The 18485-nt window shown below is 31.7% G+C and overlaps 1 protein-coding gene across 1 annotated transcript; it reads right to left on the reverse strand.

The window, feature by feature from the left end:
* Positions 1-7669: 7669 nt before the first annotated feature.
* LOC132754297 (uncharacterized) lies at positions 7670-16827 on the reverse strand. The gene is made up of 10 exons (XM_060744912.1): positions 16749-16827; positions 13787-13873; positions 13244-13417; positions 10889-10957; positions 10358-10546; positions 10106-10174; positions 9065-9253; positions 8812-8880; positions 8322-8495; positions 7670-7805 (listed from the first exon to the last, which is right to left on the reverse strand). Exons 1-10 carry the CDS (start codon positions 16825-16827, stop codon positions 7699-7701), a joined length of 1206 nt encoding a protein of 401 aa, XP_060600895.1. The 3' UTR covers positions 7670-7698.
* Positions 16828-18485: the final 1658 nt, after the last annotated feature.

Genomic DNA, 18485 nt, shown 5'->3' on the forward strand with positions numbered 1-18485 from the left:
ATCAAAATAAGTTAAACAGTCATGCTGATAATCTTATATTTGTTTGACAATGCTAAAAGCATGCCATTTCAACTACAATGTCTGTTGAAAACTTTGATAAATATTTTGTTGACAAAAAGTAACTATATACAAACCTAGTGTTTCTATTCCTACTTCCACCCCGAATATTGAAATCGGTGCCTTATTCATAATCCATTCAACACCTTAAAAATGAAATTTAAAAGGGTAGATCAAAAAAAAGTTTTGAAAAGAATAATTAATAAAAACTGTTGTTTCTGTCTTGACTTTTGCAATTTAAATACTACAATACAATCAGCAATGCAGTTTTTTTTATTGAATTAGATAATATACTACCATTAAACACATGTGTCAACAAGTTAAAATAATCGGTATTATATTTTTAATAATTTTACCTGTTTCGTCTTCAAATTCAATTAGAGCACATTTATTCTTTCCATCAATAAATATATTGTTTACTTTTCCGCCACCCTTTCTTTTTTCTGTCTCAAAAAACATTTCAAGCATGTCCTTATTGTAGTTTTCCGCTAAGCCAGTAATTTTTATTCTTGTTGATTTAGCACGACTCCTATCAGATGTTGTATCTAAAGAATAAAAGTTGCAATGATAATTGTTATTTAGCTGGAATTTATTCTTGATGAATAAGTACGACTCATATCAGATATTGTATCTTAAGTGAAACACAGTTACAAGAAATAAATATATTTCGTAGGATTTCATAAACAAGAGGGCCATGATGGCCCTAAATCGCTCACCTGTATATAGGCCCCGGGGCTTGGCCAATTTTAACCATGGGGCTTTTATTTGAGCAAACTTGGTAGAGACCCATTTGAAGCTGTTTCATGATAAATATCTAAGCTCTAGCTGTAAGAATTTTTTTTTTTTAATTTTTACTTTACACTTATAGGGGAAAACAATGACCTCCTTCTGGGCGGGGCCAATTTTGTCTCCAGGGCTTTAATTAGAACAAACTTGGTAGGCAATTACTAGAAGATAGTTCATGCTTAATTTCTAAAATATAACGCTTTGGGTTCTTTAAAGACTATATTATAAGTTTTTATTATTATATACATGTAAGAAAAATCAATAATCCCCGGGGCGGGGCCAATTTAAACCCAAGGGCCCTTATTTGAACATAAATGGTAGACACCCAATAGAAGATGTTTCATGCTAAATATCTTAGCTTTAACACCTAGGATTTTTAAAAGAAGATTGTTTAAGTTTTAACTATAAACATAAGGGGCAAAAACAATGACACTCTGGGGTGGGCCAATTTTGTCCCCAGGGCTTTTATTTGAACAGACTTGATAGTCATTCATTAGCAGATAGTTCTCGCTTAATATCTAAACTCTAGCGCTGTGGGTTTTATTTTAAAAGAAGATTTTTTTTTTTTTTACTTTATACATATAAGGAAAATCAATTATCCCCATTACAAGTTGTTTCATTCTAAATATGTTAGCTCTAGCTCTTAGGGTTTTTTAAAAGAAGTTTTTGTAAGTTTTGACACCCACCTGAAGATGTTACATGCTTAATATCAAAGCTCTAGCTATTTGGGCTTATTAAAAGAAGATTTTTAAGTTTTTACTTTATACAAATAAGGAAACTCAATGACCCCCGAGGCGGGGAAAATTTTGACCCCAGGGCATTTAGTTAAACAAACTCGGTAGACATTGACTAGATTTTGTTTCATGCCAAATATTTAAGCTCTAGCTCTTTCGGTTTTCTAAAAGGAGATATTTTAAGTTTTTTCTTTTGGTTGCAATGGCAACCAGAGTTCTGCTTGGAATTTAATTCTTTGAACAATTTTGACTACCAAAGAAACATTCCTGTGAAGTTTGAATGAAATTGGCTTAGCCGTTTATGAGGAGAAGTCGTTTAAAGTAAAAGTTTACGGACAGACGAGGGAAGGACGACGGACGGACGGACTCCGGACGAAAAGAGATCACAAAAGCTCACCATGTCACTTTGTGCCTTATTTTACCCGTACGTTAAATATGAATATATTGCATTAGACAGTATATCTTTAAAATTCTAAACAAAACTTATTGTCAAAAATACATTTTTGATATCAATTTGATTCAGCATGCTTGTAACAGAACATTATAATCTGTTGTGTACAATATTTATGAACAGACATACATGTTATTTTTATCAACTCCTTCGAGAAATGATTACTGATACAGCAAAAGTTACAATGAATAATTTTATATATTATACAAGACCTATCTTACCCATTTACATTGGCATACATTATGAGTTTAAAAAGAAACGAAAATATTAAAAAAAAACAAGTTTGAATCTTCAAGAATTATAGCTGATAATGATGTCATTAAAAGTATAACTTGACACGCAAACTTATAAAAAAATGCAAATATTGTATAAGTTTACCAATGACTTCTACCGTGACATCCATACCCAATATAGATTTCGGATTTCTCAGCAGAAACGCCTCAGCACCTAAAATAATGATTTCAAAATAAACTCACAAAGAAATAGACTTTGGATTTCTCAACATAAACGCATCTGCAACTGAGAAATTCTTTATAGAGCCACATCTTCTTGTCTTGCGCAGCCGATAGCCAAATTGAATGCATAAAGTTGTGCTGTCTTACAAGAGGAGTGTAACATTATTCAACAATTAAAGATAAATCGACTCAGTTACAGCATAACCACGCGCTGCCAGGCTGAAATAAATGTCCGAGGAAACCATTCAATATATTTTTACTAATGTCATGCGGTCATTTTAAAAATTCCGGCAGTTAACGAGGTTTCCCACTTAGATAATGTTTCACACTTGTTTCAGGTAAAAAAAAACAAGATGACTAAATCATTGGTTTGATGAAAAGAGAACAATACAATTGTAAGTTTATGAATCATTAACTGTACAATGTGTTCACGCTTTACTCCATACATACCAATTAAATCATTTATCCATAACTCGATAGATACTAAATTTATCTCACTTCAGTGTACATGTAAATTGTCAACACAATAAAGACACGAGGAATTACATTTAATCATATATGGAAACATTTATCCAAGGACAATTTTTAGGATCTGAAAATATATTTATTTTGGGTTATTTTCAGTCTAAATTTTGAGAGTGAGAAGCTGAGATAATTTTTTTTGGAAACTCAAATTACATGAACAATAGGGCCAAGATAGCCCTTGGTCTCTCACCTGACACATCAAACACAACCGAACAATTAACTAGACAAGCATTCTGACCAAGTTTCATGACACGTGAAAAAAAAATGAGGATTATCCATATTTGAGCAGTGTGACATAGTTTTTAACCCCAGGTGAACCATAATCGAGCTTGACCTAGAAATCAGCAAAACAAACTTTTAGACTAATTTTCAGGATATTTGGATAAAAGCAGTTGCCACTACAGTGTTAACAAGATTTTTCTATTTTTAGCTCCTTTTACCTAGTTTTTTTATCCGAGATGACCCATGTTCAAAGTAGTCCGAGCAATTACCTAAACAAGCATCTTGACAAAGTTTGATGATGATTGAGTCAAAAATGTGTCCACTTGAGTGTTAACAAGGTTTTTCTATTTTTAGCTCCTGTGACCTAGTTTTTCATCAAAGATGACACATGTTCCAACTCATCTGAGCAATTACCTAGACATGCATCCTGACCAAGTTTAATGATTATTGAGTAATAAATGTGACCACTAGAGTCTTAGCTCCTGTTACCTAGTTTTTGCATCCGAGATGACCCATGTTCAAACTCATCCGAGCTATTACCTAGATAAGCATCCTGACAAAGTTTGATGATGATTGAGGCAAAAATGTGACAACTAGAGTGTTAACGGACAAGTGTGGACGGACGACAGACGACGGACATTCAACGATCCTAAAACCTCATTCTGAGCTATCTCAAGTGAGTTAAACATTCTACACTGGAAGACTGAACTTGATTTTGTAGTATGGTAATGTTGCCAAAATGTATATACTGAATGGTGTTAGCCATCCTGTACATTGTTAGCTTGAAGCAGTCCTTTTTTGTTTTTACTTTATACATATAAGGAAAATCAATGACCCCCAGGGCGGGAAAAAATTTGACCCAAGGGGTTTTATTTGAACAAACTAGAAACACGCTCACTAGAAGACGTTTCATGCTTAATATCTAAACTCCCTTAACACTGTGGTTTCGAAATCCGACAGGGACTTTGGATTCTTTCATTATATGTGAGGAAGCTATCCAGCTAGCTTACGAATCGTCGGCGGTTCTACTCAGGTGACCGTTCGTGCCTTAAATGAGGTCTTCCTCCACCAACCAGTAAAGCTGGAAGTTGCCATATGACCTATAATGTGTCGGTGTGACGTAAAACCAAATTAAACAAACAAACAAACAAATAATATCTAAGCTCTTTTGAATTTTAAAAGAAGATTTTTAATATATACATATTAGGAAAATCAATGACCCCCTGGGAGGGGCCACTTCGACTTTTATTTGTACAAACTTGGTAGACATTCACTAGAGATGTTTCATGCTTAATATCCAAGCTCTAGCTATTTTGATGATTTAAATGAAGATTATTTTAGTTTTTACTATATACATATTAGGAAAATCAATGACCCCAGGGGTGGGGCAAATTGGGACCTAGGTTTTTTTGACAAACTTGGTAGACACTCACTAGAAGATGTTTCATGCTAAACATCTAAGCACTAGCTATTTTAGATTTTTAAAAGAAGACTTTGTAAAGTATTAACTATATACAAATAAGGAAAATCAATAATCTCCTGGGCCGGGGCCAATTTTGACCCTAGGGCTATTATTAAAATAAACTTAATATAGACACTAGAAGATGATTCATGCCAAATATCTAAGCTCTAGCTCTTTGTTTTTTTTAGATGATATTTTAAGTTGCAACCAGAGTTCTGCATGGAATTAAATTCTTTGAACAATTTTTACAGGTGACTACCAAATGAATATTCATGTGAAGTTTGTATGAAATTACCTTAGCGGTTTATGAGAAGATGTCGTTTAAAGTAAAAATTTACGGACGGACGACAACCGGACTCCGGAAGAAAAGCGATAATTCAAGCTCACCATGCCATTTGTGACTGGTGAAAAGTAATTAAAAAAAAAACGAAAAAAAAAAAAAACAACAAAACTGTATCTTTTGGTCATAGTATTTTAAAGCAATAATTGTCATATTAATAGTGCTTTATATCACTGGTATAGATTTTTAATCTTTCCGCAGGATATTTGTATGGGGATTGTACTCTATATTGATAAGAATGTATTGGTTATCAGTAGGCAATACGGACAAACAGGTTAACCTTATAATTAACACTAAGAATTACCGACTGCAAAAGTTGGACTAAATAGACTTTGAGTAGTATTTTTTGAAATGTATAACAATTAACAACACTTGGCATATAAATATATCAAATAGTTGCAAAAAATAATCATACCACTATGATAACTTGTCTATGTAAGATAAAAAAAGTACCTGATTTCTCCTCAAATTCAATAATAGCAAATTTTCTTTTCTTATCAATGTCAATACTTTTCACTTTTCCCTTGCCATTTCTGTATTCAAGTTCAAAGTACATTGTAAGCATCTCCTTATTTGTATTTTCCTTTAATCGAGAAATTCTTATACGAGGAATATCCAGTGGTTCAAAAACCGGTGGTATATCTGGAACTTATATAATATAAGCATTGTAAAAAAAAATATAGTAAGTAAAATGGTGTGCTAAATACTTGACGCTCCTTGCACATTGCATTCACATACTTTATGATATTAAAAATTATACAAATCATATAGTGCAATATATTTTGTTTTTCTTAATCACCTACACTTCTTATAAAAGCCTTATTTCTAAGGTAAGAGTGGAAATCTTATCAAGATTATAATATCTATGCAGGTTCTCTTTAATTCTAGCATAATTTATTCCATTACATTTAAAAACTGGTATAAGAAATAAAATATTATCAGGCACACCATAGCATAGTTGCAAGGGACATGTGTAATGAAGTTTGGTCTTGTCTCGAATGTACGTGGCACTGACAGGGCTACGTGTCATACATGATTCTACATTTCATTTTTTCTCAATTTATTTAATAAACAAGACGGTGATACGAAATTCTTAACCACATTAAGGCTTGCACATATTTAAAGAATGATTGTGTTCAAATAACTTTGTGATAATAGTTTCTCTGTTGTGTATAATATAGGTTTTTTATCTTGTTTCTCGTTTCCGCGTGCATACTGTATCAAATTGATTAATAAGTTTTACATGTTGTTTAATATAAACTTTGAATATTTCTTTTGTTTCATTTAAAGCGAACAGAAGGTAAGTTTAGGTCTTAGGACAAGACGTTATGATCTGTTAACTATATATATTTGATTATCGTTCAGTAAAGGGGATATTTGTACCAAATGTTAATGACCACAGAGCAATGCTAAAATGTCAAACATCTAAGCTCTTGGCATTGTTGTTCTACACAATAAGACATAAATGTACACTTTTTTATCAATAACGCAATCAATATGAATTTTAAGTATGTAATATATAAAGTACGGTCCCCATCGGAGGGGATATTTTCTATGTGTGAAAGTCCTTAAACCAGGTTATGGAATGTCAATATAATTAACGTTTCTGCTGAGTAGTTTGAATTTTCTTTCATTGGTTCAATATTTGCATGCTGAAACGAGATTGGTAACGTAGTGACCACCAGGCGCAGAACATGCTCGCCAATATTTTTTTTCGGGCGCAAAAACAAAAAACGTCAAGTGAAGAAATGCTTGTTCCCTTTACTCATATCAGAGAAGACAACCTACAAGGTGATTTCTTTATAAAAAGCATTTCTTTAAAAGTATATTCTAAAGAACGTTTTCTCTGACCGACAAATGAAGCAGCCAATTTAACAACATATCTTATGGAAAAGAAATGTCGTTTGAAATAAGTGAATCCATAATTTAATTGTTCATGTCAATACAACGAGTAAACAACGAGTAAACGAGATGGGTATAAATATGCAAACGGCCGATTTGCAAGGAAAGACCAACAGTCTTAAATAGATAAATGAGAACTGGCTCTTTTATTAATAGACAAATACCTGTGGCAGGTCTTTTTAAAACAATTGTATTCGTACAATAACATAAGTTTTACACAAATCAAAAGAAAATGCTGAAGTCCAGAATACACATTTTATTACATTGAGCTTACAATAGCACAAACATACATGACAGTGTTGTCTGTACTTAGAGACAAAGTCCAATTGCTACTTAAGACTCAGAAGCACAATATGCTGTTTTATTGTAGATCAATTTTTACATGATGTTAAAACAAATAAAACATTGCTATGCTTTAAAGTAGAAGCCCCGTTGAGGACATTCTACAACATAATTTACAGTGTGGAGAACGCAGAAATACATGTTGGAGAAAGCAGTAGTATGATTACATCACGACTGGAACAATGGATTATATACACACATCGATATTTTAAAAAATAATGTCATTGTCCACCACCAAGATGCTACAATAACATGTCTTACTCAATAGTATTTAAGTTGATTCATTCAATGTTTCGGAAAGTCTGATAAGACTATAATAGCTTTTCTCTAGTTTTATAAGATTAATCTATAATGAACTCTTCCATAGTGTGAATGATTTGGTACAAGAATAAATATACTTAGATCTATGCTTGGTCTGTTTGTTAGTTAGTTGAAAAATTAAAAAAAGTACTCAACTCACCGAAAGTATCTACATCCACTTCAAAGCCGAATATTTTTAATGGTTTCTGATCTATTACTCTATGAACAGCTGAAAAACAGAGACTATAAATATTCAATATAAATTTAAAAGTATATGGCCAACAATTGACTATTTCGGTTTTTAAAAAGAATTCAAATCCATTAATCTAACAAATAATAACAATTCACCACACTAGGGCATTTCTGTACAGCTTGTTCGGACAATACAAACAGAAAATGTATTAAAAACATATATTTTAAAAGAGAAAATGAGCCAATGTCAGCATCATGCTTTATTTAATTTACAGGAGACAAAACATTTTACACTTTTGTTTCAAATTGCGTTAAAACACATAGCTAAAGTATGAAATATAAAAGGATACTTAGGTTGTCTATGCTTGGGATATAATATAAAAATATAAGGGATAATCTTTAATAAAACACATAATTTATTTGAAAAAGTTGTTTGAATAGTAACCTCACTATTAAGAAATGAAATTATTAATATTATAAACATATTATACATAAGCCTACATAAATAAAACTAAAATGTATAAGCTTGAAAGACTTTAATTGAATTTCCTACCTGCTGAATTGTCAAACTCAACAATGGCATGAGACTCTACAGCGTTCACTGTCACGTCAACCATTTTTCCATCACTCTTCATCATGTTTTCGAAGAACAATAACAACATTTCCTTGTTTATGGTAGCCGGTAAGTTGGAGATTTTTATCATTTTAGTTTCCTCAGTATCACCTCCTTAAAATGAAACGTGTGTATCCTTCTTTTATATTTTAATAAATTAGACAAAATTTATGGAACATAATTCAATTGATGATTTTATACATACATTACTAAATTTCAAATATTGTTCTTTCTTACATTTTGTCATTGGTAATAAAAGTAATCTTATTTATTTACATGAAGTAAAAACTTGAACATAAACAAAGGAAATAGTTTCTAAAATATATATTATTTAATATGAGAATAACATTCAATTAGGTACACATGTAGATGAGAGGGATATGTATGTTAGTTCTATTAATTTTGATAAATAGTTAATCTTTGTACTCACCCGTTACTTCTATATGAACTGGCAACCCAAATATTGCCATCGGTGTCTTTTTCATGATCAAATCAACACCTTTAAAATAAATATTGAAATAAAAAAAATAATCATATTGAAAATGCAATTCACTGATGCGATTAGGACAACTAATCAGCACAAAACTATGGGTAATAGAAGTTGCTTTATGTCATTGTAGAAACAAGCAATATGCAATATTTCACTTTTAATGTTCTACATTGTCTGCACCAAATATGTTTACCTGTCTCGTCTTCGAACTCAACAGTTGCACATTTGTTCTTGCTATCAAGGTCAATACTTTTCACTTTTCCTCCGCCATTCCTCTCTTCTTTATAAAAAAACATTTCAAGCATCTGTTTATTCATATTGTCCATAAGTCCAGTAATTTTTATACATGTTGATTCTGCATGAAACAATTTAGGGGCTGTATCTAAAGTTAAAAAATAATAATGAAAATATAGAATTATGTAGTTGGATTTCGTTGATATACGTCCAAATTTTTAAATTGTAAACAAATTTGCAATGATATCAACATCTATGATTGTTAATTGTAATTATGATATTAAATGAACACAGGCGTAAGCAAATCTCAGTTTGTTTAAACAGATTGAAAATCTGAAGAAAAAAAATGTAGAATTATAGTTAGAAATGGTCTTACTTGGCAAATAGTAAGACTGTTCAGTTATAATACTTTATCTACGTCAAGGATTACTTGTCTGATGTTGCGAAAATAATGTTTAATCAAAGTTAATAAATGTCATATAAAAATTACCAAGTACTTTAACTGTCACATCCATACCCAGTATAGTTTTTGGATCTTTTATAATAAATGAAATACGCAATTTTCTTGCAACCAAATAGACACGTCTTTGTATAAAACATTCGAATAAACATGTCTATCAATATACATATGTTTTTATTCTTAGCAGCCGGTAAGTTGGATATTTTTATCATTTTAGTTTCCTCAGTATCACCTCCTTAAAATGAAACGTGTGTATCCTTCTTTTATATTTAGACAAAATTTATGGAACATAATTCAATTGATGATTTTATTCATACATTACTAAATATCAAATATTGTTCTTTCTTTCATTTTGTCATTGGTAATAAAAGTAATCGTATTTATTTACATGAAGTAAAACCTTGAACATAAACAAAGGAAATAGTTTCTAAAATATATATTATTTAATATGAGAATAACATTCAATTAGGTACACATGTAGATGAGCGGGATATATGTTAGTTCTATTAATTTTAATAAATAGTTAATCTTTGTACTCACCCGTTACTTCTATATGAACTGGCAACCCAAATATTGCCATCGGTGTCTTTTTCATGATCAAATCAACACCTTTAAAGTAAATGTTGAAATAAAAAAATAATCATATTAAAAATGCAATTCACTGATGCGATTATGACAACTAATCAGCACAAAACTATGGGTAATAGAAGTTGCTTTATGTCATTGTAGAAACAAGCAATATGCAATATTTCACTTTTAATGTTCTACATTGTCTGCACCAAATATGTTTACCTGTCTCGTCTTCGAACTCAACAGTGGCACATTTGTTCTTGCTATCAAGGTCAATACTTTTCACTTTTCCTCCGCCATTCCTCTCTTCTTTATAAAAAAACATTTCAAGCATCTGTTTATTCATATTGTCCATAAGTCCAGTAATTTTTATACATGTTGATTCTGCATGAAACAATTTAGGGGCTGTATCTAAAGTTAAAAAATAATAATGAAAATATAAAATTACGTTGTTGGATTTCGTTGATATACGTCCAAATTTTTAAATTGTTAACAAATTTGCAATGATATCAACATCTATGATTGTAAATTGTAATTATGATATTAAATGAACACAGGCGTAAGCAAATCTCAGTTTGTTTAAACAGATTGAAAATCTGAAGAAAAAAAATGTAGAATTATAGTTAGAAATGGTCTTACTTGGCAAATAGTAAGACTGTTCAGTTATAATACTTTATCTACGTCAAGGATAACTTGTCTGATGTTGCGAAAATAATGTTTAATCAAAGTTAATAAATGTCTTATAAAAATTACCAAGTACTTTAACTGTCACATCCATACCCAGTATAGTTTTTGGATTTCTCTGCATAAAAGCATCAACAGCTGAAATAATTAATTAAATCAACAAAAATCGAAAATATAGAAAAAGAACTACATAACACGTTTAAACTCATTCTGAGATAAAGATTTGAAAAAAAAGAGAAATAGAAACGTATCGGTTTTAAATGAAATACGCAATTTTCTTGCAACCAAATAGACAATACAACAACGTTTCTACTAATATGTGAATTATTCTAAAGCCATAGTTGATGATATTTAGTCATTCTTAATTTATTTTGACACATTGACCTACTTTGAAGCTTTTTACAATAAAATTCATTTTGTTTTATTCTTAACATAACCATACACATCATGAAAATCTTAGCATCCGCGATTTGAAAAAAAAGAGTAAGAAAACAATAAAAGCTTCCTTGTGACCTTCTGTTTTACTGACAAATTAACTAGTGAAATTATGAGTCTAAGATTATTATGTAAGACCATCGTGATCCTTTCTCACGGAGACCTTTACGTGACATACTACACGCTTTATTCCCGGGATTTACGTTTTTACGAAATATTCATCAGTTTTTACGAAATACAATTTGGCATTTTATGTAATATTAATTTGTAAGTACGAAACATTAATTCGTAATCACGAAATTTAAATTTTCATTCGAGTTGCCGTTTGGCAGGGTTTAATATGGGTTAGCCATGGATAACCTCTACGATATGATGAGACAGCGTGCTAACCAGATCTCAAGACAATTATTGTATTATATAATAGTGATCTCAGTATCTGAAGGGGTTTTTAGTAACCATAACCAATCACGATACTTACACAAAGTAAAGAGGACAGCAAACAAAATCAAAATCTTAAGTAAATGGCTTGACATTAACTTTAAAATTGAAGGTCATTGTGAGTTTGACATAGAACCGACTAACCTCACAATCGGAAGGGGGTAATATGTAAGCCTGGGTCAACTTTGCCACCAAATTTAACGATTATAAGCCTAATGGCCTTTAAGTTATTATATTAATGTAAACAGGATTTTCCAGTGAGAATTCAAAATGTCCTCTTTTTCTCCTTTTTCAAAAACATATTCCCACCCGCTGGCAAAAAATCAAAATGTTTTAATTTCTGAGATAATTAATCTTTTCTGACATGTTTCCTTAAAAAAGTAACTTTATTTCTTTCTTTTATCATACACATAAGTAAAAATTAAATGGATTGCCTACAGCTTTTCATTAAAAATGTGTTTCCTTAAAAAATATAATTGCACCGTGCGATCATAAAGACGCGCCATATAGACCTATATAAAGTCGACGAAACAAAAATTATTTTCACCGTGTTTTAATTTGATCTCCTGTACACCAATTTTAACAAAATATTCCAAGCGTCTGTACTATGACAGCTGTCGCGGCCACTCAATCAACAGGTGATTGTTTTATACAGTTAACCACTGTATGTTATACCGTCTCTTTAAGGTAAAATACAAAAGAAAAACGATACTGACCATACCGTGTTTACTTGACTCATATTTAGTAAGGAACTTACTTTCAAAGCCTTCTTGATTAATATTAACGAAACTTTTAAATACGAGAACATTTTTGTTCTGTCATCTGTAAGTCAGCCCTTTTTTAAAACCCATCTGTAAAGTAGCTTTTTAATTTTTTGAAAATTTCTAACATTCACAAAACGCAGCATCGTCACATAATTTTCCCAAATTTAAACCAGAGCTCTTTTCCAAAAATAGCTGGAAAAGGCCCTGCATGAGTTGTAAACTTGACGACTGAGCCAAAAACCAAAAGGGGTCAACTACTTACCAGGGCTTTACTGGCCTCTTCCCTCACTAAAATAATTATACAGACAGTAAAGTCATAGGCATCAAGTTATTAAGCCGACAAGAAAATACTTATGTGCCTATTGAAAAAATGAAATATTATTTCGTAATAATTATTACGAAATATATATATTTTTTATGAAATACTATTTCGTTATTGACGAAATATTATTTCGTCATTGCGAACTAATATTTCGTTTTTACGAATTGATATTTCGTAATTACGAATAAATATTTTGTTAAAACGAATTAAGTCCCTGGAAATCAGTGTTGAAAATGAAAATGTCACCTTAGGGAATCCTTACTTTTCCAATCTAAATGTTATCTTATTTTGGTAACAATATTGATTTAATATTAATCTACAACAAAATGTTAATGATATTATAAAAATCGTTTCATCAGTAGTTCTAAATAACACATTTTAAATTGCAGGAACTGTCAAAGTATAACATATAAGCTAACATCATAAAAGCGTTTCAAATATACTTATATTTACAGAAACAAATACCTGCTTTTTCATCGAACAAAACTGTAGCACATTTACTCTTTCTATCGATCTCAATGCTTTTAACTTTTCCACCGATTTTTTTCTCTTCAATTTGAAAGAACATTTCAAGCATCTCCTTATTGACATGTTCCAATAATCCATCAATTCTTATACATGGTTTATCAACATGTGAATCTTAAAAGTCAAAATGAATCATAAATATAGCCTGCAGCATTAATAACCAATTTTGCATATTTCTTAATTTTGATTGCACAAATCATTCAATACCTTTTCTATCTACATATGTCTAAACCGGGTTGGTAACAGGTAATTTATTCAAAAGATACTTAAAGTGATATGCAAAGTCAATTGATTCATTTAGCACGGGCGGCACGCATTTACCTTATAAACAGCTATTGGCAATAAAACAATATATGCTTCTAGAATATGACAAAATGGAACCACCTCTATGTTTATATGTAGTTCTTTACAATTATGAACGGTTTAATCATTTTTACATTTAAACAATCATTTTAGATTTGAAATTCAAATGTATACAAATACCTTCTGCATTATTATCTGCGCCATTTACAACTTCAGCTACCTCATTGCTATGACAACTTTTAGAACCTTTAAAGGCAATATAGTTCACTAAAGGGAACACATATAAAATTGACGAAAAAAGCCTATTGAACGTACGTTATTGTATTTTTTGCAAACAAAAGCAAAAGGGTTTAAGCCAAGTAGCACACACAATAAAGTGTCTTGTAAACTTCTAACGGTAAAGAAATCGTAAAAAGAAGTGATTTAAAATTTCACTTTTGTTTCATATGTTACCATTGCATTCAATATATTTGAATGACTTCTAGCCTAAAAACAAATAGCATAAAATATGCGCAGATTAAACTAAAATGGTAAAATATATGCGAACTTGTATCATAGTTTTGGGACCTTTCTGTTGAAAAAGTGTCAGAGTTAAATCGTATATATATACATGCACAGTGCGTTAACTGGAGTGCAGGTATTAGTTACCTGCACTCTATAGGATGCCAATGTGTGTGTGCGCGCACAAATATATACCTTCTACATCGGACCTGGGTTCGGTTCAACACCAGCAATCATTAACAGAACGCCGATGAAAAGCATACAGCCAACTGTTTTCAGGTCATGCATGTACGTGGCAAGTGCTGCCACATGACCCTCTCGGAACTGTCTGTATTTTTCAATAGCTTTTCACAAAATGTTTTTGAGTTCCAATTCTTGCTCTGTATGTTTAAATATCATCACCCATTTACTCTTAAAGGTAAATGGAAACAGTAAATACATTTCGAAACGTCGCGACCTATAATTTGTCCCCCTCGACTTTCGAAATTTTATTTGTTTAGTTCTACCCATTGTTTTCTCGTTTAAGGCACACGCATTCCTTTACTTGGGGACATTACGCCGCTTTTCATTGAATGGCACTAACGTATCACATTGAAGGGTCCATGATGAACACATCTGCATTTAAAACTTTACTGCTTAATCCGGTGCTAGGGTGCGTGGACGGTAACATGCACTTTCCATTACCATTCATGAACAGGTTCAATCAAATCGAGCCTCGAACATTTTCAATTTTGTCGTTTTGTGCATTCTTTAGGGACTCTTTATTACACTCCATTTTAAGTATAAAATCTACAACAATTGCCGCTGATTTCTTTCTGTTGATCGACTTACTCTTTATAGACACACGAGTGATAACATTTCGTCAACCCATGGATTCATTATGTTCTTTGCTGTTTCTAACACTAGTAATTAAATAACGAGGTTTGTACGTTCCCTGCGACATTTTGACGTCAACTAAACATACTCATTTTATTTTATGCAACCCCAGCATTATATAAGAAAATAAACCTATTTGGAAAAAAAAACACTAGCTCTTAATAGATAATGACATAGTCGTAGTAGAACGAAATTATCAAAAATAAATTATACACAACTTTTATAATAAATCCTTAGGAACTGAATTATCATACAAATCCTACACATGCTTTTATTAAATGTCAAAACATACCATTTGTTTCATTTTTGTAAATGCGAATACGTACATGTATAGAACGTACTATTATAAACTTGTTTTCATGCTTTTTACCCACCCCCTTTTTGAGGCCTAAAATGTTAAAAATATACCCTATTTAGATCCTAAACACTTGTTTTCATTTGAGAAATGTTGTTAAAAAAATTATAACTTTTCGTCGCCGCCACCTACCAAACGGATACACCAGAGGTTGCCATAAGAGGGATGTCCCCTCTTCTACTTAGAGGTTTGAAGGAAGCATTACCCCCTCATCGCAAAGGTCATTTTTGACTTGTGGGGGGGCTAAAAATGGCCTCTGGTCAAACGTGTAACCAACGCGGAATAGCCTTTGACTCTATTTTAATCCACTGAGAAGTTGCAGCACATTGAAATCAGTTTAGATGGAAGAAAGTAACGCAAAAGAGTGGTGTGTGGCAATTATGAGATATCAACTCGTTTCCATGGTAATGGGAAATTGAAAATTGAGCATGCCGAGCTTCGTCCAGTCAACATTTGTGCCAAGTTTGATCAGTATTGACGCATTTTGTTAAAGTTTCATAGCAATTTTAACATGTAAAAAGAGGCCTTTTCCATGAAGACAGTCATTTGTTGACAAAATGATCATGCAGTAATGGATTAAAATAGCAAGCATTATCATAAATTATTCTTCAGATTTATTCAATGGCTTGCTAATTTTGCATTAAAGAATATAACAAGAACTTTTACATAATTGTTTTGTAACCACCTGAAATAAATACATTTTGTTTGTAAACTTTCTTAGGATAAGAGTAAAATACTTGTGCATGTTAATCTTTAGTAAGGAATGTTTTTTTTTATAAAGTTCTAAACGATTTTTATAACCACTGATTTCTAATAATGAGAATATACTGCTTTTTGTATCAAAGGTCATTTTGAATAAAGAGTATTTACATTGATGAGCAGGGTTTATACTTTAGCCCATTCAAATAATGAAATGTTAAAATGATATAAAGACCAATATTTGCAACGGTTCTCTACCTGAGAAATATTTACATCGAGTATGCACCGTGATATTGATGCGTAGTTTCTAAAAAGCAAACACTATTTTTTCACTACTTTTCAATATAGCAACGAAAGGTAACGTATGAGCAACTTCAAATCGAAAGTATAAGACGGTTTTTCTGATCTTAGATTGCATGTTAAAGAGCGGAGTCTTCTGTGTTACAGAATCAAATTCAGATTGCAGATCTTGTGCAGAGGTTCCTGAATGACTTTTTTACCATGTGACCTTGTAGATAGGGTTTGGGACTATGATGGAGCTCATGTTTGACCGGGTTACACAGGTGCAAACTCGGGTTATAGCAAGGTGAATGTCGGGCGACAGGTAGGCGGCGGGCGGGCGTGGAGAAAATGTTCGTAACAATTTTCTCAGCAACTACTTATCACAGATTCTTAATATTAGGTATACAACATTAAAATGTGGTCCTTTACCATGAGATTTGATTTCAGGTCTGTCGCTCATCAACTTCCTGTTTTCCGGCTTAAATGAATATTTGTTATTTATAGTCATTTATAGCAACAGTAGGAAATTTTCATAACATTTTCCGCAGCAACTACTTATCACAGCCTCTTGATATTTGGTGTACAGCAATAACACATGGTCTTATATCGTTGGATTCAATTTCAGGTCTGTCGTTTATCGCCTTTCTGTTTATTGAGTTAATTAAATTTTCACAATTTATTGTCAATAGTAGAACATTTTTGGAACATCACAGCCTCATGATATTTGGTATACAAATGCAACCCGGCTTTTTCTTTCTTTCACCCATATTTATTTCAATCATTCTTGGTAGCACATAATACAAGACTTCATCGTAGATGTGTAACGACAATGATGCTGATAATGAGCATACTAATATGCAAAACTAAAGTTGGTAAATATACATAAAGGAATGTTCCCATATATAAGGTCACACACAACTCTTGGTGGTGAGCTAGATTTTCGCCGGTAGGGTTCGTGTGCCTTAAATCGTTACATTTGGTGGGGATGTAATCAACTACCAGACTGGAGTTGCCGTACCCAAAGATATCCCAGGCCAAGTGTCGGGCGAGATTTCTCGGACGGGAAAGTAATATAAGGCCGTTGGTAGAACGACATGATACTGATAATGAGCATAATAATATTCAAAAACTAAAATAGTCGGTGAATATACATAAGGGAATGTTTCCCATATTTGTCGACACAAATCACTCTTGTTGGTGAGCTAGCAAGTTTGAACACTTTGTAGTATTCAATTTCACGTCAAAAACTTTTCCATCACACCTTTTCTTGTTTTCAAAGCAGTTCCTTATTTATATTCACCGGTAATTTCGAGAATTAAATCGTGTCGGCCCTTCAGTATCACCTACTGATAAAATTTTAATTCATGTATTTGGTATTTTGATATACTTTGAATTTGCAATTAGTCTTTTTAGTTATAATTGTGTCTCAGGCACATTGCTTCAACATTTACAAACCACTTACTAGGACATATTGAATTTTATTGATAATTATGATAATACCTCTGAATTTTATACTACATTGTAGACGAGAAAGAGAGATATCAATTATTAAAACATTTGTTTGAAAAACATCGAAAGTTTGTACATACCCATTATTTCTATATGTACTTCTTTTCCAAATATTGTCATTGGTATCTTTGTCATTATCCAATCAACACCTTTAATATACACGTTGCAAATAATCAAAAGTCGTATCAGTACAGATGATATTAAAAATAGAAGTTGTTGAAAGGTAATTTAAACTAACTGACTAGACTATACATAAAGTTATTTTACTTTATTATATGACTATCGTAGTAAATTGTTTCTTTTAATCCTTTTTCAAAACAAAGACTATTGTAGAGAAAGTATTAAATTGAAAATATGTAAGCTTTTATGCATTTCATTAAAAAAATTCTTATTCGCAAAAAATATATAAGATACAACTATTAATTAACCTTTACCGGTTTCTTGTTCAAACTCAACAAAAGCACATTTCTCCTGGCTATCTAGGTCAATAGTTTTCACTTTACTACCGCCTTTTCTCTCTTCTGTTTCAAAAAACATTTTAAGCATCTGTTTATTTATATTTTCCATTAGTCCAGCAATTTTTATGCGTGTTGATTTTGCTGAATGATTCAGTTTAGGGGCTGTATCTAAAATTAAGATGAGAATGATAAAAAGAAG

Source organism: Ruditapes philippinarum, unplaced genomic scaffold (genome assembly GCF_026571515.1).
Source record: "Ruditapes philippinarum isolate M1 unplaced genomic scaffold, ASM2657151v2 ctg2165_1_1_1_1, whole genome shotgun sequence".
In the NCBI taxonomy this organism is placed as follows: Eukaryota; Metazoa; Mollusca; class Bivalvia; order Venerida; family Veneridae; genus Ruditapes; species Ruditapes philippinarum.